The 23,326-nt window shown below is 44.2% G+C and overlaps 1 protein-coding gene across 2 annotated transcripts in view; it reads left to right on the top strand.

Annotated features, from left to right (window-relative positions):
• The window catches only part of LOC144178600 (abasic site processing protein HMCES-like), a 54,988-nt gene extending 35,747 nt beyond the window's left edge, over positions 1-19,241 (top strand). For both annotated transcript variants that reach the window (XM_077706576.1, XM_077706567.1), the window contains 2 exons: positions 1,064-1,138; positions 18,349-19,241. In XM_077706576.1, the coding sequence (XP_077562702.1) occupies positions 1,064-1,138; positions 18,349-18,424 (151 nt within the window). In that variant the 3' untranslated portion in view covers positions 18,425-19,241. The remainder of the gene's footprint in view (positions 1-1,063; positions 1,139-18,348) is intronic.
• Positions 19,242-23,326: the final 4,085 nt, after the last annotated feature.

Here is a 23,326-nt window from a genome sequence, read left to right as displayed (position 1 = left end):
AGCTACCCTGCTGCTCATGCCGCTGGTCGCACAAAAAAAAGCCACTGGCACTGGCTTGGCTTGGCTGCGCCAACGACCCGGCTGCCAGCAATGTTGCCAGACATAACAGTTTTCTTGCCAAAAAAAAAAAAAAAGCACATTGAGTGCCGGCTTCGCGGAAGTCCGCTACAAACATTCAGTCGAAACAATTTTCGCCTAATATTTAGTCTGTTGTAGCCGATAGTCTGCTCTAGCTGGGTCCGTTATGAGCTGAGTGGACTCCATTTAAAATGCATGGGGGCCAGACAAACCAACAGAAATCGTCTGTTGTAAGCGAAAGTCCGTTGTTGCCGGATCCGCTGTAACGAGTGTAGACTGTACTCTATTAAACTCAAAGCCGGATCGACTGTACATATTGCATTATTTTCTTCGATATTTCAAAGTTTTGAATAGTGGTGGAAAACTGTGCTTGCCAATGGCGAGGAAACGCGGCAGCTGTGCCTAGGGAATGGTTTGCATCTGCTTTTATCCTGCAGGTAAATGCTGCTGCGTTTCACAAAAGGCGTGGGTGTCTCAGGTGACCCGGCTGGCATATGTAATGGGACCAATAAGTGACCCATTACACGTTGAGCTGGGAGATCTTTAACCTTGTAATTTCTGGGTGATAAAAATTAAGCAGAAATAAACTGTTACCAAGATGTAAATGCAGGTGAAAATGGAATTGGGCGTCCCCAATAATGGGCATCGAAGAAAGAAACTCTAAATTTGTGGCCTTCAAACGCAGTATTGTACCATATTCGGGCTAACGGGACAAATATCGCTGGGTTGGGTAAGGCTTTTGCTTTTAAACTCATTTTGTATGGTGTGCCTCGGTGCATGACGGGTTGCTTACCAAGTTGGGGACCTGCGAGGCAATCAGCTTTATTTCTGCAAATCGTTGCGGGGCTTCGGCTTGTGGCACGACGAAGCACGAAACTTGTACTCGTCAACCACCTTGCATTCAGTGTTTCGGGAACGGGATCTCCTATGAGTGGTGCTTCCAGAAGCGCACCTGTTGTTTAACACTTTGGCTAATGTTTTGCAGGGCTGTGCTGAATCCTCGGGGCACCTTCATGGACCAATGGCTCAAGGGCAAAAGCAAGGGTCCCCCGAAAGACAGGTGAGGGCTCGCATGCTCTGCCGCGGGCTTGGTACACTGATGTAAGAGATGGGCTTTGGAGAGGCCACGCTGATGACACTCGAAGCTGCAAGGGCAGTTCAGTGCAGTGCTGTTTGGGCGTCAACAAGGCATTGTGGGTCCCAGAACAAAGCAGGCCTGTAGCGATAGCAGAGGCACGAGCTATGGCAGGGCTGTGACTGGGCAAGAGAATAGAGTCCAGCATGGTCATTCCCACTCACCAGTGGCACACCAGTGACGACATGAGCGGCAACTTGTGTAGTCTCCATCGTTAGTTTGAGACACCGTACTGCATTCCGACTGGAGATGCGGCTTTAGCAGATGTTGGTGCACCCAGAGTGAGCAATCTGATGAACTTTCTTGCCCCTAATAGTTGGTCAGTTTGCCCACACAAGTGGAAAATGGCACCAAAGTGCATTGGAGCCCTCGTCAATGTTTGATGCTCGTGCGCAAATGCAGGCTGGTGAAGATCTTCTCCTGTGAGCTGCGGCATTGGGATTGTAGCAAGGGGTTGGATTATTGGAACAATGTTGGAACAAGCTTTCCAAGCCTCCAGTGGAAGCGGCTGACCTGATAGGAGCAGTGGTAGAAAAAATGATGGCAATGGAATTGTCATTCTGTGTTTGTTCCTTTGATGAAAGGAAGAAGATAAAAACACCCACTAGGAGAATCTTGAAAGAGGTATGTAAAAAACAAATGGCGCACATTGATCAAAGGATCACGGCGATTCATTGGCCACATTCTTAGTGGCGGGGATGGTCATCCCACCCCTCACTCACTTGGGGCAGGTACTACTGGGAGTGGAGGTGTGCAGTCCTGCTCTTCATGAGAAAATGGAGAATTAGAATGAGCTCCTCTTTTGAACAGGGATGGCGTCGTGTCACCCTCTGATCACATTAATGAGACAAAAAAGATGCTTTATGGGTGGGGACAGTGTCTCGCGGCAACTTTTTCAAGGACGCGATGAATGAGCGGTTCCACGTCTGCATTATTCATGTCTGAGTAAGCCCGTCTACAGTTTTATCCACTCCAAAAACACTGTCCATGGGTTTGTTTCCTTGCTGCATGCGCTTACGTGGTGGTTCCTGTGTGTGCAAAATTGAGTCAACTTACGGCACCACCAGTTTGCAACCTTTGGTAAATCGAGCTGGCCCAGTGGTCTATACAGGCTTTGTTTGCTGTTGGTTGACATTTTAATATAGTAATGTGTGGCTTATTGTTTTTCCAGTTGAGCCTAATTTAATTTTAGTGTACCGCATATACATTTGAACTCTGCAATAACGAGACTGCCGGGGAAAGCCAAAAAATTTGATTTTTGTGGGAATTCTGTTCCCGCGAGAGCAAAACATAAACTACAGAAAAATCGCCTGCAAACCGAAAACTTATTTCCCAAAGTCGGTTATATCCCTTGCGGGCCTTACCTTGCAGCCAATCTCACAGCTCAGGTCTCACACGACAAGAAGTGGTCCATTGCTGGTTGTCGTGCGTGCCTAACAATGGCCGAATCATGTCAAATGCATCCAGAACACCCCATGGGTTCGCCTTTTCTGCTCGTCTTTCTTTGTCCTGGGGACCGAGTATGCCCGAGCGTGCAAGCGAAGTTACCTTGTTCTGTTGACGAACTTTGCCAGGCAGTGGGGCCTCGGTGTTCCAAACAGAACTTAGCGAACACCGCTTTGTTGATATCCAGAACTGCGACAGCCATCACTGTTTTGTTTTGCGCGCGTTCGCCATTAGAAAGTGGCGTCCATGCTTTTCGAAATGGTAGAGCGAGGCGCAGGCGGTTCCAAACTTGTCGGCGCTATCCTCTCGTCCTCTGCTTGGGCCACTGTCTAGGGCAATGGTGGCCGCCTTATCTGGCAGCGATGACCGCTTCTGGGCTGCCAGGTGCCTCATATTGAGTGCAGGTGTGCCGATCGCTGCTCACACAACGCATGCACGCGCGCTGTTGAGCGGTAGCCGGCAAGCGTAGCCCAAGCCAAAGCCCTGTCGGGAGTCACCATGCGTCACCCCCTGGTGGTGTAGCTGCGAGGCTGCCTCCACAGCCTCCACGGCCGCCTGCTGCACAATCTTTTTTGTAAGCAAATATGGCAGTGGTCGTTCAAGTGCGCGCTGTCGCAGAAGTTTATGCACTTTGAGTCTAAAAAATGCATTAGAGCACTTTTTTGGACACCATTAGTGTCAAATGGATGGATAAAAATCGACCAAAATTGCAGCGAATTTCGTTGACACGGAATTGCTTTTAAAAAACATTTCATCGCCATGTGATATGAAATACATGGACTTCTATGGACGTTTGCCAGTGATCCGAAAATATTTCGTTGCCACGGGAATTTCGTACTGGCGGGATTTCGTTATTTCGGGGTTTGACAGTATCTGGCTTTAAAGAGTCTCATTAGGTGGTCAGCAATGTAGTGCCTGCTGCCTAAAACAGTGACAGCCATTTTTCTTCTCCGATCGTGCACACATTCTGTGATCTGAATCACACCCACATGACTCTACACGTTCCTCCTTGCCTCTTGTTTGGCGCATGGTGCCCCTACTTGTCACACTGCTGTATTTCCCCTCCTCCCTTTGCTCTCTCCCGCTAAATTTGAGTGCCCGCCCTTCAAATGATGATTGGAGGGACCTTGTTTTGCTTTTCTGCTCAACAATAGCTGATGGTGCCAGGACTGACCTGAGAGTGGGCTGTGCCCTGTATCCGTCGTGTGCTACAATTTTGGCAGGGCGCACGCTCTCACTGGTGCCGTTTTCCAGACAAAGGGGCTGGCGCCCACCAGTGGTTCCCATGGCAAATGGCATCTTAGGCGTGCACTGCCCATGTCCACGCAAGTGTAGCTGTGCTCTGGGAGGGAAGTTTTCACTTGACAAGAAGTTTGCACTTGTGGAGACATTAGGCCAGCATTGTGTCTTTTGATGACAATTCAAGTTAGCCAGTTGGAGGGCAATTATGAGCCCCTGCAAGAGAGCTTCCGACGCTAGCCTGGTTTTTTGTCTTTGGCTGTGTGTAATGAGCACGACTTGAGTAAGGTTTTGGGAAGGCATTGTGGTTGTCTGGTGCCTCTTGGCACTGCGTGCTGGTGGTTTCAGTGTGAGATTCCTGGACAATCTTGCAAGAGCAGGACGGTTTTAAATCAGACTTTGGCACTGAGCACCTGCTGATGTTCGGTGTTGTTTTATCGAGCTGTTGTCTGTTATCGGTGTTGTTTTATCAGTTGTCGAGCGCAAAAGAAGGCTCGACAACTGAAGCCCTTTTCACGGCAGAGCTGCATATAGGTTTCACGCAAGGAAATGGCTACGAAGTTGTCGTAGACTTTTGGGGAATAGACGGTTGTGCAGAGGACCACCAGTGGACCCGCCATGAAGTACCCACAGGGGCGCAGTTGAAAACAAAACCTGCTGCTGAATGGCTGTTGGCGTTCTGAACCAATTTGAGGAACCATTGCTGTGCAAAGTGGTGCTGACTTATCTCCTGTTGGTCTGTTATCGCGTGGCTTGCAGCTAGTGCCTGTATTACACAAAGCAAGTGAATTTCAAGCTGCTCACTTTTTTCGCAGAGCAGTATTGTGTGGCGAAGACACTACGTTGAATCAGCTGACGGTTGGGTAACCACATATAGTAGTGCCAAACGAGTTTTTACTGAAAACAAAACTGTTGTCAAATCCAGGGAAATCGTACTACATTGCACAAGACGGCAATAGAACTTTTTATAGTCAAAAGCTGACTTCTCCAACAGACACCTCTGAATATTTGCAGCTGATGTAATCCATTATTACTGTCAGAGCATAAATTCAAAGCTTGAATGCATCTTCTGATTTATCAATGTTGCTCAGATCACAAAATGCAAATGCTGTTGCTGTAATGATGGTACTTTTTTCGGGAGCAGTGAGGAGCAACAGCCATGCCCCATTTACGTGCCCCCAGGGGGGAAAAATTTGCATCAAAATCACTCTTGCGTCAGAAGCTGAATCTGAAAAGGCATTCCTTGAGCTAACCACTAGATGGCCTTGCAATTGACTTGAAGGCACTTTGAAGGCCAAGAAGTTGCGGATTGATATCGATTTGATGTGGCACCAAGAGGCTAAAACGAGATAACAGCACATACATGAAATGGGCAAATGAAAACAGCCTCAGCCCTTAAAATGATGGTGTAATGGAGTGAAAGCACCAACTACCTGGTAGCATTGTTATTGAGATGGCAAGATAGGATGTGAAAGGTTTTTTTTTTTTACCATTGTGGGGAAAATTCAGAAGTAGGGTGGCATGGGTTTGTGCTGCAAGATTGAGATGTGGGTCAGTTAGTTGGTGAACTACACAAGTTACAAAACATGTGCTGATGCACCGCTGAGTGGATGAAATTAAAAAAAAATGCAAAGTAAAACATTTGATCCAGCCTGTGTGAGATACAGGAGCTGTTTTTTTCTTTTTCTTGCAAAAGCCTCAAAAAACTCGTGTGATGGTTATTTTTCGCCAAGCTGAGAAGTACTGCTACTTTGTTTTGTGCGTGCAGCGCCCGTATTGGCCCCGTGGTCGCAGGGCCTGTGGTCAAAGGGCCTACCAGTAAAAAGTAACAGTGTTACAGTTACAGTTACATTTACAGAGTTTCCAAAAGTAACTTGTTGCAGGTACAGTTACTCTGAAAAGTAACGGCATTATTTTCCTGTATGAAATTAAGTAATAGATCCCAAACCAAATTACAGAGATTATTTAATAGAAACTTACAAAGGCATTCGGGTAGTCAAAATGGCTCATGGTAAAACCTGAGACGAAGGGAACCTAAAAGGGAGCATTGGTTGTGCCTCATTTTGTTGCATCAACTTTTTCTTAATGCTGCGGGTAGTTTGTTTGCAAAACTCATTGTAACTTAAAAGATGAGTTGCTTCTCAAAGTTGGATTTTTTTTTTTTCCGGTTGACTCAGGGCTAAGGAAAAATTTTAAGAAATTACCTTAAAGGTCGACCTCTAACCTTAGTATTCTGCAGGGAAAGTATTTTGCTTAGCGACCACCTCTCCTTTACTGCAAGAGGGGCCGTATTGTGGAAAGTGAAATGTGGAGAGGAAGTGGGGAAGAAGAAAGTCCAAAAAAGTGCAAAGCACAAGCTGTATGTCGGCTTTTAACGAGCAGTGCTGTGGGCTACTTTTGTATAAAAAAGGAAGTAACTGTAACGTTATTCCCCATTACAGTTACTGTGTAAAGTAACTAGTTATTACTGCCCAAGACTGATTTGGCGCTAGTACTACGCAGGCACTCAACTTCAAACCGATTTGCCATGGCACCTCCACCACCCTCTGCTACTGTTACTTAAAGGGAAGCTGAAGCGCTTTCCAAAAAAATTGAGTTAGATTAACAGTTATATAGTTTCTTGCGCGCTGATTCCGAGTATCACATTGAAATTTATCGTACATGAGTCCAAGCGGCATTTATCTTGCAAAAAGCGCGACCCCGTTTGAAATACGCGCGCTTTTCGTCTTTTGACGCCCCTGATTGGTTGCGCCCGTCATGACGTCAAAGGAGGACACCCTTCGGCCGCGCGGGTTGTCGGAAGCATTGCGAACGATCGCACGGTTGCCTTTGTGGCAATTTAGCTTGCAGTTTAATTTTTGCACATGACTGGAAGTTTGTTTTATAATTTCCCGTGCTGTTGGTTCAATTATCTTGGAGCTTAAATTTGCTTTACACGACAGAGAACCCCAAAGCAGTGACTGTGACGTCGACTAGTGGGTTCCATCAAAATATTTTTGAATTAGGCAACCAGCATAGGGGGATTTTATACCTTATGTTAATATTAGGTACTGCCTTAACTGTTTTTTATTATACACAAAACCATTTATGCCGAAGATTAATGGGCGTTTTATAAACAATCTACCAGCGAAAAGCACGTACGTGCACTGCGCGAAAAAATAGCGTTCATGCGCTGTAAACGTATATGCGAGACACATCTTGCCGGTACACGCATAAACCAACAAGCAGACTCTGCTTCCGCATTTCCTTTGTTCGTTGTCGCCCACCCCAGCCCCGTTACTCATCCCCGTACACATATCCACACGCGCGCGCCATTTCGGCAGCGGCACTACGGCGCCTCCGCGATTGCTAGCTGCACTTCGATGAGTGGCGTCTTACTGCTTCACATGCATTTATTCTAAAAACACTGCAGCATACTAGTGCCTGCTCAGCATTATTCGCTGTAGTAGGGCTTGATTTTCGCTTGTACGTTGCGCATTCTGCTACAATATTACGGCCACCTCGTTATAATTAACAGACCAGTCGGACAAGGCAGTTACGTTGTAGTTACGTTACTTTAGGTAACAATCACCAAACGTTTGTGATAATGAATCGTTGGCCTGTTTCAGCATTTCTAGATTTAAGCATTTACCGCGCTAGTCGGACAGAGGCCGTATGTTTACTATTCGCTCCTAATTTTTTTAGTATCATCATTATGTATATTACCGACTATCACTGGAGCACACTTGAGGTTCAGTGACAACAAGTGCTTGCCAGGTTATAATATGCAGCCACACGGAATCTTGGGCAAAAAATTAGGCCCCTGCAGTCAACACAAATTATGGCACGGTGGTGGTTCGGAGTGGTGTTTTTTTTTTAATTCCAGACAAACATCACCTTATCGTGACATGTATACTTGCAAAAGAAGTAATCTGGTTGTCTTGGTTCTTTTACTTTGTAGGAATACTGTTTACCTCTTAGCCGGGAGAGAACTTCTATCAGGATTGGCCGCTTGTTTTAGTTTCGCCAAAAAATTGTTTTTTTTAACACTGTCGTGAGCCCATAGGGAAACAAAACCGACGCGTTTAACGAGTATTTCCTGAACAAATGTGACTTGGTTTCTGGAATGGAACGAAACATCCCCGGCCAAAGTACAGCAGTATTCCCCATCCTTCGTAAATCTAGAATATAATGGGAAGATTCACGTCCGTCGCATAAAAAAAAAACCGCATTGGAGCGGTTTACAAAGTATTTAACGTAGTGTAGTATATTCTCTGTCATCAAGCACAGCCACCTCGGCTGTCGCTTCCGTATGTTATCAAGCATCCCGGCGTGGCACTATTCTGCTTAGGAATACGGCATGATAACGTATGCCTCGTTTGGCGTTCATGCATACTTTTTGAACACGAAAATTGTACAAATGAGTGCTATCAACCACAACAACAAGTATCATTCACAAGGAAACACGGCGAAAAGAGCATGGCCGAGGCGGCCGATCCGGCCGGAAGTCCAGGTATGACGTTTTTCAGCCGGTTTTCGCCCGCGCTCTTCGGTCTTCCGGCATCGTGCGGCGAGATGGGGGCGGGGCATCGGGCCACTTTTGTTTGCTCATTGCGCCGCTTCTATTGCATGTATTGCGAAAATATTTCGTACACATGAACTATTCAATGTGTACTTGCTGCTAGTCAACTTTTCTTTTAAACCGCTTCACCTTCCCTTTAAAGAAAGCCCGCTGCTCGTGATTTCACTTCACCCACGCCTCACTTCTGCAATAGCATCTCCTCCTGGAAGTCAAAAGATAACACCAAGTCATTTGATATCAGTTCAGACAAGGAGAACGCTTCCAATCAGCCTTGAACACTGCCAGCTTTTCACCAGCCAGTTTCGTTTCCGTACGAGGGTATTTCCGGAGGTGTAGTCTCGCTTCTAGGAACTGTGGAGCACCTGACCACGAAGGCGTCGAATCAGCAGTGAACAAAGGAACAACACAATTCACGATTGTGATGGGAGACTAACAAAAAAGCAGGTGAAAAGAGAGTGGGAGAAAGGTCAGTAGGAGACTTTGAAAGAGGCACTAGCAATAGTTGCACAGATACACTGGTTGGAATTGTGGAAAGAAATAACCTGGGGCTTAAGGACGGTCTTAGAATGGTCCAGGTCTTAGAACGCCTCGGTCTTAGAATGGTCCAAAATCGCGAAAAAACGCATTTTGGGAAAAACACATTTTTGAAGTTTTTATACCTTCAAGCACCTACTCTAAAAGTTTCACCGCTGAATTTGATCGGGAATAATCTCAAAAATGACTTCGAAAACGCAGCGGGAGCCGCAAAACACCGAAAAACGGGCTAAAAAAGCTTGAACTTCGCGCGCGCGCCACACTCAAAGCAGACTGCCGGCGGCGGCCATCTTGGGCTCGTTTTGTAGCTGATTTCTTTGTGCGTATTTATCGCCATCTCAAAATGGCGTGGCATGAGGAGAACGAGCGTTACCACCAATTTACCGAAGGTCGTTTTGGAGCCGCTGATTGGCAGGAGCGCGCGCGCTCGAGTCGAGCCCCCCCTGTCCGCGTCTCTGATTGGCCGGCGCCGTTGAGCCGCCATTTTTTTTCGTTTTGTTTTTGCAGGTGCGCGTTCGCTGCCGCAGTATTTTCAATTCGGGTGCGTTTTCTCTGCCGTTAGTAACTGCGATTCTGTCACAACGTCTTTATGTCTCGTGCCGCAATGCCTGGAGACCTTTACCCAGTCTTGGGCAGTAACTAGTTACTAGTAACGCGTTACCGGTAACTAGTTACTTTTTTCAGTAACTTGTAACTGTAACTAGTTACTTTTAGGTTAGAGGAACTTGTAACTGTAACACTGTTACTTTTTTGTGAAGTAACTGTAACGATAAATATCGTTACAGTTACTTTATTTCTATAAAAATTATCCAACAGCAACACTCATTAACGACCGATGTACAGTTTGCGCGTTTCACTTTTTTGGGCTTTCTTCCGCAGAACTACTTCATCTATGCCAGCTCACTCCCTTTGCATGGGTGAAAAAGATCTGTCTAGAAATGTTTAGGCGTGCACGTGTGCGTGGTGTCCCACGCGGTCCACCAAGGGCTCGAAGTTTCTAAGTCTAAGCTGCAATATTTTACCCGGCAGCGCGACATCGCTCTCACGCATACGCTGCGACACGCGCCTAAGCGCACGTGGATGCATCTGGGGCGCAGTAAAAGTGTTTGACACAAAGGCGAACAGGGAAACAAACACCCACAGACGCCGCACAACGAACTAAAACCTTTGCACTCTCGCAGAAGCCTGGAAAACTCCGGTCAGGGCGCCTCTTTCTCATTAGCGACGTGCAGCCCCGCTTGCAGGGTCATAAAACGCCGCGGGGAGTCTCTCGGCGGCCTCGCGCTCGTCCAGCCCTAAGCGCACTCTAGGGTGTTCGATTCACAAGTCGCAGTTGCTTGCGACCATTGTGCGAGACCGCTGGCCGTATTTCGGACCACGCGTTTGGAACCCCTGGTCTAGAGGCTTCATCGAGCTGTCAACAGTGCTCGACCGAGGTCGAGGAAGTCATAAATATCACGCCCCTCCACACACAGGACGACCCCAACAATGGTGGCCCCCGGCTGCCCTCACACCAGCCATCATCTTGGCCGGAAGACGTCTGACCACACTGCCACTGCACGAAGAAATGTTCTTGGAAAGCCTCGCGACTTCGTTTCGAAGGCTGTGGTCGAAACGAAAACAGTAGCTGTATCTGCTCCTGAATGTTGGGTGCAAGGAATACTTGGGCGAGCTTCGTTCGGCCTACGCCTCAAAGCAAACGAAGGGAGGGGTTCCTGGGATCGGCGACGTGATTGCTGTGGAAGGCTGGGATTGTGAGAGCAGTGTTTTCCCGTCGAGACGGCAAAATCTGCCTTTGTGAGGACAGGGGGAGGAGGAGGGGAAAACAGTAAAGCGTTCACTTCAGTTTCTATTCCCTTTGGAAATATCTTGTCTCGTTCCGGGGATGGGCGTGGCTGGGGGTTGGGGCGAGAGAACGACTCCGAGGTTCCACGGACAAACGCCGCTTCGTCAATGGCTCAAATTGGTCCCCGTCTCCGACCACAAGTACGAAACAAAAAGTTAACGAAGCGCTTTTTTGGGGGGTATCTTTCAAAAACACCTCGACAACCGATGTACTCCCACGTCCGTTTCTCGCCACCTCCGCCTACTTTTCCCCATTCTCTCTCACTACGCGGGGCGGTCAAGCGACGCATTGTAGGCGAAAATAAATTAAGTTGACATTGAAAGATTGTTTCGGCTGTGTCGTACTCCAGCTCTGTATGTAAGTTCGGCCTCTCTGATTCCAACTTTGAAAAACAACTAATTCTATGCTACAATGATGTTTGCAAATAAATTTCTCACAGCGAGAGTGCAGCAACAAAAAAATAAAGTTCCTCATGATGGATAGAAAACTCCCGTAATGAAAATAATGAGGCGTACACAACGATTGTTGGTTTGGGCATGAGAGTGCATCATTTGAGGTTCCCCTCGTGTAGGCTTTACTGCGTGTAATTTTTACTGCCTGCATGCCTTCGTACGTTTCTATTAAATAAGCCAAATTTTTTAGCTATTACTTAGTTTTATACAGTAACGAAAAAGTAACGACGTTACTTTTTTCCAGTAACTGTAACTGTAACGAGTTACTTTTGGAAAATTCGTAACTGTAACTGTAACAGAGTTACTTTTTTGGGTTAGGTAACTGTAACTGTAACACTGTTACTTTTTTTCGGTAACGTGCCCATGACTGCCTTTACCTCAAGGAACTACGCGCTGCAAGCGTACGAAAACACGATGGAAGACGCCGTAGACGGCGGTGCCGAGATCGCCTGTCACGTACGAACCTGGTCAGAGAAGCGCCGCGTGGAAACGTCCAGATTTAGTTAGCTGTTGTGCTTTGGTTTTATTTGTGAAAAAAAAAGCCTGCAGCACAATATGTTTGTGCTTTTCTCTAGTTTGCATCGACGTTGAAGGAGTTGCAAAGTAGGAACTACCGTAGGTGAAGTTCAGCAAAAAGTGCAGTTTCGCAGCGCTGTTTACAAAAGTTTTTCATTACTTGCATATAGCCTTGCTGGTTATGTTTGTGGTACGGTCGCATACTTGGTTCTTTTTTTTTTTTGAGGAACAGAGTGACACGGTGCCATGCTGTAGCAAGATTTAGAAACTAAAGATGCATTTTTCTCTCTTATTTTGCGACGTCATGCTCTGCCTTACTGAGTGTTTCACTATCAGGCTTTTGACCTAGGATGATAAGACTGGTATCATTTAATTTGCAATAAATAGATCTAGCAGGTGATGCTGTTTGTATCACTCTGGTATTTATCAACAAATTGAAGTCGACCTGCAGCTCTACAGTTTGTTTTGTGAGGTCACGCTCTTTCTTGCGGGTGTTTCCTTATCTTACTCTTGAGCCAGGATAACAAGACTGGTATAATTTCATTTGTATTGAATTGGTCTAGCAGCTGATGCTATTTGTATCACTGAAGCATTGATCAGCCGAAGTGCATTTCACCTACAGCTTTGCTGTAGGTTTGAGATGCATTCCAGGACAATCTCTAATTCTAGGTGGCTGCTGTGCTTTAGTCTCATTGGTAGCACAAAAATAACAGCAGCACATGGTATTTGTGCCTTTCTGTATTCTGTAAAGACACTGACAGAAAAGGTGAATGAGGATATACAGTTCCTGAAGTGTAACAGTAGAAAATTTAATTTTCCTTCGCAATTTGTACGGTATCCGTGTGATTTTACGTCAATCTTTCCAGAGTTATTTTTGTGTTACTGTCACATACTTGGTATGCTTTTCTTTGTGAAGATTAGAGCTACAAAATGATGCTTTTTATATTGTTGTAGCTATGCTGTAGCAAAAGTTACCGTGATCGGTAACTTCAAATGCATTTTTCTCAGTTTCTTTTTTTGCAAGACCAAGCTCTGCCTTATGGGGGTTTTTGTAGTGTTGCTCTTAGGCTAGGATGACATGACTGGTACCATTGTATTCGTATTGAATTGATCTATGGGGTGATGCTATTTTTATTGCTCTGTCATGGTTTACCTATTTGCAAAAATTAATAAAATTGAGACAATTTTATACGAATTGTTGATATCAAATGTTCACATCTTTCATGCTTTGAAAAAGTCTTCAAAATGAATAAAAATAGCATAGCCCCCCAGAGTAGACCTTTGGCATTATGTCCATATAAATCATCAATGAGTTTGCTAAAGCGAAATTGCTCTAAACCCCCGTAAGAAATGCCTCAATAAATAAATTTCAAAGTGTTGTATTTCTTGAACAAATGAAGCTATGTTAAAACCAATTACATATGTGAAATCAGTGTAAAAAACTGCTTAAGACTGTCAATTTCCATCTAGCTGGCACTAATAATACAAAAAATTGTCTAAAGACCCACCTCCCCCCTTAAGAACACATTCTTCTGCAAATGAAAGAATAGTAAATGGACATGGAAAAGTCCAAACGGGAGAACGAAAAACGAAATGGACTTGATTTGAAGTGACAGGACATGGAGGTGCTAAGTAAGATTCGGAGCAGAAACACTAGGATGGAAGGCAAAATTTCGAAAGAGAAAGGGGGAAACTAGCCGAACGTAGGCAACCCATCAAGGAGTCAATCAGCCGGGTCGCAGGAGTTTAAAATAACCCTAAGAATAAATTCGCACTATTTACTGATGAGAAAGACCACAGCGTTGACCCGCTAAATGACATCCTAACATCAGCAATCACAGACTCGGCAGCATCTGTGAAAGAAGCAGCAAGTATGAAACATAATGGCAAGCCAACGCAGAAAACAAGGGAAATTATTGTGAAGTGTAAGAACATGAAATTGCCGATTACGGTGGATCAAATTGAGTTAGCAGAGCTGTCCGAATCAATTAAGAAAAGTTAAGCTCTGGAAACAGGAGGAAACTTGAAGGCAACAAAGAGGAAGCTGGCTACTGGCAGAGACAGAATGTGTGCACTCAGAGATGGAACGAGGTAACATTATGCGCAAATATAGACGAGATAATAGAAGTAACAGAATGATGATACGCAAGGCTATATGCCAGCGACGTTGCACCAGGGAAAACTACTGAATTTACCAGCTTGTCTTGCGGTGTCCCACTAGCAACTAAAGAGGAAGTAGAAAAGGCGCTCAAGGGTATGAAAAGAGGAAAAGCTGCAGGCGAGAATGGCATAACTGAGGACCTTCTAAAAGAGGGTGGAGATTTTGTGCTGGAAAAGCTTGCGAAACTATTCTCAGAATGCTTAAAAGGATCATGCAGACAAAATACAAGTTTGTTTCATTGGAAAGATTTGGTGCTTGTCCGGCAGCAAACAATGCTTCATTCACTTAGAAATTAATCAGTTTAAGTTAAAATTTTGATTCTCCCACCAAATCGTGGGTTTCGTGACGTTTGGGATGACGTAACCAGGACAGGTCTTCAAACGAACGTTAGTGCGCAGTTTAGTCTGCAGCGGACTCTGGAACGCGTGGTTTACCATCAGTCCTCCTAGGTGGCGGCACCAGACCGCTGTCCGCTTTTGCTTTGTTTTTGACCATATTTGCACTTGGCCTGTTTTTGTTACGGTAGGTAGTAATCGTTTCATGAAATGTGGGGTATGCTCTACAAACAGGGTCACGTAAGACATCGTCGCTTATGCCAATCGGCCAATGTCAAGTGAGACAACCCCAAAGTGCCGGACTGCTGTGCAGCCATAACAAGCATAGTGCACGTAGAGTACCAACAGCAGTGCATACTGGTGCTTCTATGTTTACGTGTACTTTCGTAACTTTCATTGTTTACAGCACCATTCTTACTGCTATAAAATGAATATGCATTGCATTTAAGCGAAACTAGCTCATTCTGCAAGCTTATAAGCCCTGTTTGGGTTTGCCGGCTTCAACCAATCGCCAAGCTGTGTAAATAGGCTCTAGTGCAGGAAATGAGCTAGTGAGTCGCATGGCTATTCCCTTTTTTCCTAATTACATAGTTTATTTGAGTGAAGTTTACATTAAAAGTGGTGTCAGTATTATTCTAAGGAGGCAGTGTTTCGAATGAACCGAACTTGTGTTTTGTCTGTATGGCCCCTTCAAGGACTTTAAAAGTACCCATAGCCCGGGAAAATGCCAACATAGTATTAATTCGCAAGAAGGGAGATAACAAAGATCTTAAGAATTATATACCATACAGCCTGCTACTGTCAGTTGTTTACAAGCTGTCTACCAAGGTTAAAGTGGCAGCCTAGATTTTCAACAATCCAAAGAACAGGCTGGGTTTAGAAAAGGATACTCTACAAAGGACCACGTTCATGTCATCAATCAAGTAATAAAAAAGTCTGCAGAGTATAATAAACCTCGTTACGTAACAATTATAGACTCTGAAAAAATCGTTTGATTCAATAGACACCGGAGCAGTGTTGGCAGCATTAAAAAACCATGGTATAGAAGAGACCTATATAAGACTCCTAGACGACACATATGAGGAATGTATGGACAGGATAATCCTTCACAAGCAAAGGGAACCGACAACTGGTAGACAAGTAGGGTAACCAAGAGATGGGTCTAGAAGAAGGGGAAGGCCAATAACACGATGGAGGGATGATATACGGAACTCCGAGGGTAAACAGTGGACAGGAGCGGTTGGGCATAGAGTTTCATACAAATAACTAGAAGGGAAACTGGCGCTAGTGTCAACGCGAACATGGCAGCGGCGCTTACGCTTCAATGGGAATGATGGGTAGTTTTGGAACCGGATTGCGTAGGATCAAAACGGGCTTGTGGCTGCGCAAAATGTGTTTTTTGACAAAAAAGCTCTTATTTCCCGGTTCTCCGTTTACAAATTACATGGCAAACAAGAAAGTTAGTGACGAAAGACCGGTCTTGTACGAAAAAAAACGGCGCGTTTAAATAAAAAGCAGACGCGGAGTCGAGGAGGTTTGTGGAGCAGGTTTGCCATTTTCCGCCAACTACAGCAGGACGCGGACTTCTTTAATAACTACTTGTAAAAGTTTCGGTGCTGGTGGTTTGTAATAGGAAGTTAAAAGTTTTGTGCTCATGAAAAAAGAAACCGATTAACTTTGGAGAAGTCATTCTTGCCTGAATTAGTGACATCCATCAAGCTGCGTTCCTACCAGCCGCCGGTGCTGCTGTTCTACCATGTTCTACGCCGTAGGAGCCAGCGTTCGCACGAAAGGTGTGGCTGTTCCAAGCGATTCGCAACCGTCGTCAGCTTTGACAATACATTGCTCTGCCGAATGAGCAGCGCCGCAACTCCTAATTAGCAGACAACTTCGCCGCACAGAGCGCCGTCATTTGTGTGTTCATGCTCGCTGTGCGGCAATGCATTGATAACCCACCCAATTCGCAACTCTGGTTATAAAACATTCCACTCAGGGCGGCGTCAGGGCACGCGAGGCATGCAGTTCAAGGAGAAACGTATTTTTGATCACTCCTCCTAACACCCCGCGTAGGCAAATGCGTTCATGTAAATCCAAAACGAAAACGAAACTGCCTGCAATCCATAGCAAGTTCCACGAGCCATCGAGCGCCAATCCGAATCCACGACTACCCATCACGCCCATTGAGGCGTACGATTGCAGCGCCAGTTTCCCCTCTAGTTATATTGTAAGAAACTCTATGCGGTTGGGGGTCCATGGGAGAGGCCTTCGTCCTGCTGTGGACCTGGGCAGGATGATGACTAGGATGACACGGAGTGTCACTTCAATAGGGTTGACACTGTTCCTTTCGAAAATGTTAGGTGGTGCTGCGGTGCAGGAGGCTCCTAGTGCTGAGCTCTTTTTGTCGCGCGACAGCTCCTCGGTGAAAGGTAGCTGGGCACGGTTCTAGCACATCGCAGCTTGTTCCTGCTAGCAGGGCCACCGTAGCGAGTGAGGAGATGATAATAAACCGCAAGTGAAAGTTCTGGCAGATAAGTGATGGTCAGAACAAGGGTCCACCACTGAGTTTGCTTTTCAACACCAAGCGGATTTTTTCGCATCACGTGCTTGTCCTGAATCTTGTGCTGGCCATTGACAAGGTGTTTTTACATGTGGGGAATAATTAGTGCCACTACAGTAAAACCTCGCTGCACAAGGATGCTCAAGCGAATCAAAAAACGTGTCTCTTGTAACCAAGGTCTCTTGTGTGCAATGTTGCTAACATGGCAAACTTAGGAAAACTAACCCAACAGCCTTTGTTCAAATGTCTCTTGTAACCAAGTGTCTCTAGTAACAGTGTTTCTTGTAACGAGGTTTTGCTGTAATAATGTGAAACCACCAGATCTGTTCCAGAGAACCATCCAAAATTGCGCATTTTGAAATGTTGCCCGCTCCTTGTGGCTTCACCACAAAATGCGAGAAATGCGTGCTACAACATCTTTCTGTATATCGGACGAATTGTTCCGCGCAAGTCAATTTTTTTAGGAGTAGTTCTGGAAAGGTGTACCTACAAAATTTATATTCCGAATTTTTTCTACTAGTGGTGGTTTGTTATACTTCTTTTTTTTTCCGTTTTCTTCGACGTCTGCACAAAAATTTTAAATTTGATCATTTTTTTATAACTATTACCTATGAAAGCATTTTTAAGGCTGGTGTTCTTGGAAAGGGTGTTGAATCATCTGCATTTTATGTCACTGCAGTATGTGCCTAACAAATAGGTTCGATTTCAAAAAATCGGTCAGTTTCTTGTGGTGTTGAAAAAATTTATTATTCACGTTGCGAACAACTCTTCTCTGCAGCTGCATGGATGAAAAGTGCTCGAAAGACACGACACTGGCCACTCGTACCACTCAGCTGTGTCTTGTCACTGTTTTGTGTTGTTTTTGTTTATGGCAGAAGTATCATAAATGACCCACTTTGGACCATGCATGTCCTAATTCTTCTTTTTCAAAGATGAACTTTGGGAACGCATAACTTCTGGAGCAACAGAACTAGAAGCAGAAAACAACCCTTATTGCTCTCCTAGGTTCCTCTAGATTCTGGTTGCAAAAAAAATCGTAAACACCCATTGAGCCGCTTTTTTCTAAAATGTTGACAGAACTTGTATGTAGAATTTTTGTACTTTGAAACCGCTGATTCTACGTACAAATTTACTTTGCGTTTGCAATCAGCATGCTGCATTTCAAATTTTCAGAAAAAAAAAAAATCAAAGACCAGTGCGCTCTTAATGTGCCTCATGGGATCGTCCTAGCCGGGCATGAGGTGTGGGTATGCATTTCATTTCTCTCAAACTGGTTGTCTACTTGCATTCTTACGCTCAGCAGAAAATCCCTGTGGCCACTGAACCACAACAAGGCGTTGAGTGTCCGTGTGGAGTTCGGGCTTCAATTAGCTTCAGTGTGCTGAACTATCACACGAGCCTGCAGTAGTTTTTAAATTTTTTCTGCATAGTATGTGTTTTCTTTGTGACCCCGAAATTATAAAGTATTTACTGCGTGATGTTGTGCAGGGCACGCAGCCGATCTCCACTGAAGACAGAGCCAGACCTGGGATGTGGTCCGTACAAGACGGAGAAAAACGAGTGATGTGTTTCTTCAGCTGTGCTGTACAAAAATTGGTTTTTGTCGATCCCCTGAAAGTTTTACGTACGTCCTGTTCAGTTTTATTTGAAGTGTGCGAGTTATTGTCTGTCTGGCTTTCCCCTCCCTCCAAGCAGTGATAGCTCATGCATTTGTGAAAATGTCCTTGTTTTAATGCTGTGATAAGGACTACAGCTTTAGTTAACGTGTCACTCAAAGAGGGTTGTCAAAAAAGTTCTTGTTTTAATGCTGTGTTACTCAAAGGTTGCTGAAAAAGTTCGTTTTAATGCTGTGATAAGGACTACAGCTTTAGTTAACGTGTTGCTCAAAGACGTTGCGAAGCTGTTTTCACTGTGTTGTATTGAAACTTGGCACCCTTTGCACAGGTGGCCGTTTTTGTCGTCATTTCTCTTTTTTTGAGCCACCATGACAAAATTAGTAGGGCTAGGCAGGGCCATCAGCCAGTCTGTGGCGACACAAGGGTTTGTGGAGCGTTGTTTGCTCCATCGTTCATTCAGTGCGCAATGTTTTTTTGCCAGTTCTTAATGTGTGTTTATGCTATGCTTAACTTCGATTTATTACAATTGAAGCGTTTGCAGTAAGCACAAACTTATCCAAATACATCCAAAGCTCTGAGGCTCTTGTGACAAGCATCACAATTAGATCTAATTTACTTAGTTAGATCTAATTTACTTACACCTCTACAAGTGTTTTGTCAAGTTCGTTGTCCAGTGTTGGATAAATGTTGGGCATTTTGTGTGGCCTGCTGTTCTCTTAGTGGAACCTCTTTTCTGTGCATTAATAAAGGCAAATAAAGCCTGTAGTATTGTTAATGCTCAATGCAGGATACTTAAAACTCGTGTTTACTGTGTCGACGGAAGTAGAATATTTTTTGTGCCTCTGTAGTGCCTCGAAAGCAAGGGCACTGAGAAAAGTTCCAGCTTTGCATGTCGGTTCACTACTAGCTATTAGGGGTGTGCGAATATTTGAAAATTTCGAATATTATTCGAATATTAAATATATATTCATATTCGCTTCGCAAACTATGTATTAGAAATGTTTCGAATATTCGAAAGGTTCGAATAATCGGCTATTATCGAATATTTGAGTTGATTAGTTTAAGGGGGGACGCGTCTTTCAACTTCCGAAGAAGGGCCACGACATAGTTTTTTTGAAAGCCACATATTCGGCTTCCATGTTTTCTATCCTGTGCATTTGCAAAGTTTGCCCGCCGAAAACCGTCGCAAAGTGGCACAATGTCAGTGCAAATTGGCGAAAAAACAGCAATTTTCGTAGCACTATATCTGCAACGGTGCCACCTATCGCGTCGATTTTGGTACCAATAGATCGGCCGAGCGATCCTCTTTCCGGTCCTTACCGTCTCTTTTACCTTCGTTCATTCACAAACGCACGAATGGCAGAAAAAGAAAGGCGCACAAACGAAGTGAGATATAGATGCTGAAGTGCGGTTGGCCTTTCTGTGGGCGCGCATTGAGACGGCCCTCCTGATTGGTCGTCGCTGCGGCATTTTAAGATGGCGGTCACCTGAACTGCGTAATGCGTGTTTCTGAGTTCATTTGTACTGCGTCTCTCGTCCAAGTGTCTGTTCAGTCGTTTCATCTGCTGTGGTATTCAACAAAGACATTATCGCAATGGGAACGCCTGAGATAACAAGCCATATTATGGGAAGTTGCGTGGCTCGAAAGGCTGATCGGTCCCCATACGCTTTTCGTGTTGCGCGTGACTTTACCCTGGAGGGGGAAACGCGGTGTGCGCGCTTGTGATAGTGGTTCGCACACTGAACTTTTCGCCTTATTTGCGATGCTTACACGCTTAGTTATTGCTAAGCTTAGCAGTATGCTCGCTAGCATAGGGAAAGAAACGGAAGATGCGTCAAAAGCTTCGGCGCGCACAGCGTAGCTGCTGCGCGTTGGAGCATAGCCTGACTACGCAACCTGTACGATTGAACGCAAGTAGTTGTAGTTAATGCCGGTCACTTTAGATTTAATCTTAAGAGTGACCTGACGGGCCATGTCAGGGGTAAACAAAGTATGACGTGTTGCAGTATGCGAGCGCCGCGATGCAGGGGAGTCATATCGCTTTCTTGTGCAACGTTTTTCGTGCACTTCGAGTAATCATGCAAACAGTCTGAGTTAAGAATAAGAACGTGTTGACAGCGTTAAAAATGTACCTTACAGTCGTTTAATCTACCAAACTGATTTTTCCGGGAAATTATTAATACCATTGCATACATCTACAGTAAAAAGGCCCTGACGAAGGCAAGTGTCTTTGCTGAAACGTTGGCAACAATCGAGGTTTCTACCTTGTTCGAAGTTTTCTTTTCTTGTGTTCTCTACCATCTTCAAAGTTTTACTGCTCTATAGTTTAATGCATATTGGATGCCCTGAATTTTAAGAGTACCAAAAAATGTCCATGTATTGAAGTTGGAGTTATGTAGAATGTTATACCAAGCTTCAAAGTAGCTCTTATGTACCCTTTTGGTATGTAAACTTTTGGCAATCAACGCCTGCACGTAAGCTGCTGCTGCAGGCAAGGATATAAAGCTCAAAGCCCAGTTTTCAAATTTAAGTAAGAAAAAAGTGTGCTTAATTTGTTGCCAAGATCACTGCAGAGGGAAGTTTTGCAGTGCAATACAAGCAACCAGCTAGCCTACTTTGCATTGAAAGCCATGTTCCCCCCTTGGTCCACAAACTGGGCTGTGTACTCTTCCCAGGGAAGCTGAAATTGATGTTTTATGGAAAGAAAAAAGATGCCAAAGGCACTCCACTTTCAAGGCAAGGCATTTCAGAAGCCCCGTGTTAAAGGCTACAACCCTGGCGACTTTTGAATGAATGAATGAATGAATGAATGAATGAATTCTTTATTTCCACTTATGCACATCTATATATACAGATATTTTCGTATAAACTGGCGGGGCCAAGGAAAAAAGCTGTACTAGACAGCTTGACTAGCCCTTGGCCTCGTCGGGTACAAAGCAAAGACCAGGTGATCAGCACTTCAGACAACAAGTAAACGAGACAAAAAAATCAACAAAAGAAAAAAAAGGGGGCCGCGTTACTGCACAACCAAAAAAAATTGTTAATGAATGTGCATAGTCAACTTCTCAGCAAAATAATAATATCTTGTAGATTGGAATACATGGTATCCACGTTATATTTACTCAACCGGTTTAGCAATGAGGGTGCAACAAAAGACAACATTTGTGAGCCGTAATTTGTTCTAGGGCATGTTACAATCCATTTGTCAGGTTGTCGTGTAGGATAAGGTAGATTTTGCTCGGTGAGGTTTGCTAATTGAAGAAAACTGTTTTGCTGATGGGAACAGGAAGCTTTTCTATAGGCCGCGAATAAACCTATGTCGTATAAGGTTACAATACTGAATTTATTTATGGTATTCAAGGCCGGTTCCATGCATTGGTCTAATTGAATATTGAAAATGGCTCTCAACGCTCTTTTTTGCAAAATAAATATTTTTTTGTTTATTTGTCTGGGTTGTCGATCCCCAGACAAGTTGACAATAATTTAGATGGGACAGAAAAAGAGAGTGGTAGATTAGTATTTTTACTCCAGTTGGTATTACGAATCTCAGTTTTGATAACGTGCCCACAACGGAAGATAGCTTATTTATCACATGGTTTACGTGAATGTGCCAATTAAGTGAATTAGAGAAATGTACTCCTAAAATTTTAAAGTCGCTCACGACCTGAATAGTCTGTGACTTAAAGGAAAGGGTACAGTTTTCCGGTGGTTGCTTATTTTTAGCGAAAAAGAACATAGCCTTTGTTTTAGACGCATTAACCGTTAATTTATTGTTGTCGGACCATTTCTCCAGCGCCAGCAATGTTTGATTCGCAATAGTTACTAAATTAGCGTAGTTTGGTCCAGAGAATAGAAGGGTGGTGTCGTCGGCATAAATAATAGGCTTGGCCTGCGGGATAGCAGTAACTATATCATTAATGTAGATATTGAACAAAAACGTTGATGAACGAAATCAATTTTTCAACTTTGAAATCCATTTTCGCAAAAGTTTTTTTTTTTTTTTTGCCACCTACATATCTTGTTGTGGTGATTGCTTCGTGACCTGTAGGTCTATTTTTGATTCCGCTTTTTGCGTTACATTCTTTGATGAACAGTTCAGGCTGTGACACTCTTGGTTTTTCTGGTTTACTTTTTGTGAATTTTTTATTCAAATGGTCATTGATTGTCTAAATGCCTGTTGTACATTCACCTCTAAAAACTGAAAACTAAAAAAATTGTGTTTTAATAAAAAATCTAAGACTGTCATGACCTCGTCCATTCATTTGGGAATGCAAAGTACTTTGAACAAGTTTTCTATCATGTTTTATAGGCCGCTCAACTCGGTACAATGTGGGCAGGAAGAACATTTTATAAATAAAAAGTTTTCGAAATATCACTTTGAAATGTTTATGGTGTTATCACAAAAGCATTTCCAGTTGCTGTGCTAATTTCCATCAAAATTCACAGACAAACTAAAAGGTTGATTTCGAAGCCACACATGGCTACAAGCCACACGAATTATTCGATATTCGAAGCTAGATATCCGTATTCGATTTGTATTCGAAAAGTTTGATATTTGCACACCCCTACTAGCTATCGACAAAAGTGCTGTGTTTGAGTGAGCCTTCACAACACAATGCACCAAAGCAGGTGCATGCTTGGCACAACCCTCTGACCCTCGTCGAGTGAGTGCACAATGCCATTAGGTTGGATAAGTTACTGGAAGTTTAAGCTTGAACGTAAAAAATGGAGGGGCGGTGGAGAAGTAAACTTGGACACACTGCTGAGTATCAGCTGAATTTAATGGAGATGAAGCACACATATATACAGAGAAGCATTGCACAACCTAGGGGAATGCAGTACAGTCGCT

The sequence above is a fragment of the Haemaphysalis longicornis genome, unplaced genomic scaffold (assembly GCF_048455015.1).
Source record: "Haemaphysalis longicornis isolate Haplotype H1 unplaced genomic scaffold, Haemaphysalis longicornis Haplotype H1 scaffold_1, whole genome shotgun sequence".
Taxonomy (NCBI): domain Eukaryota; kingdom Metazoa; phylum Arthropoda; class Arachnida; order Ixodida; family Ixodidae; genus Haemaphysalis; species Haemaphysalis longicornis.
This window is presented reverse-complemented; position numbering and strand designations above follow the sequence as displayed.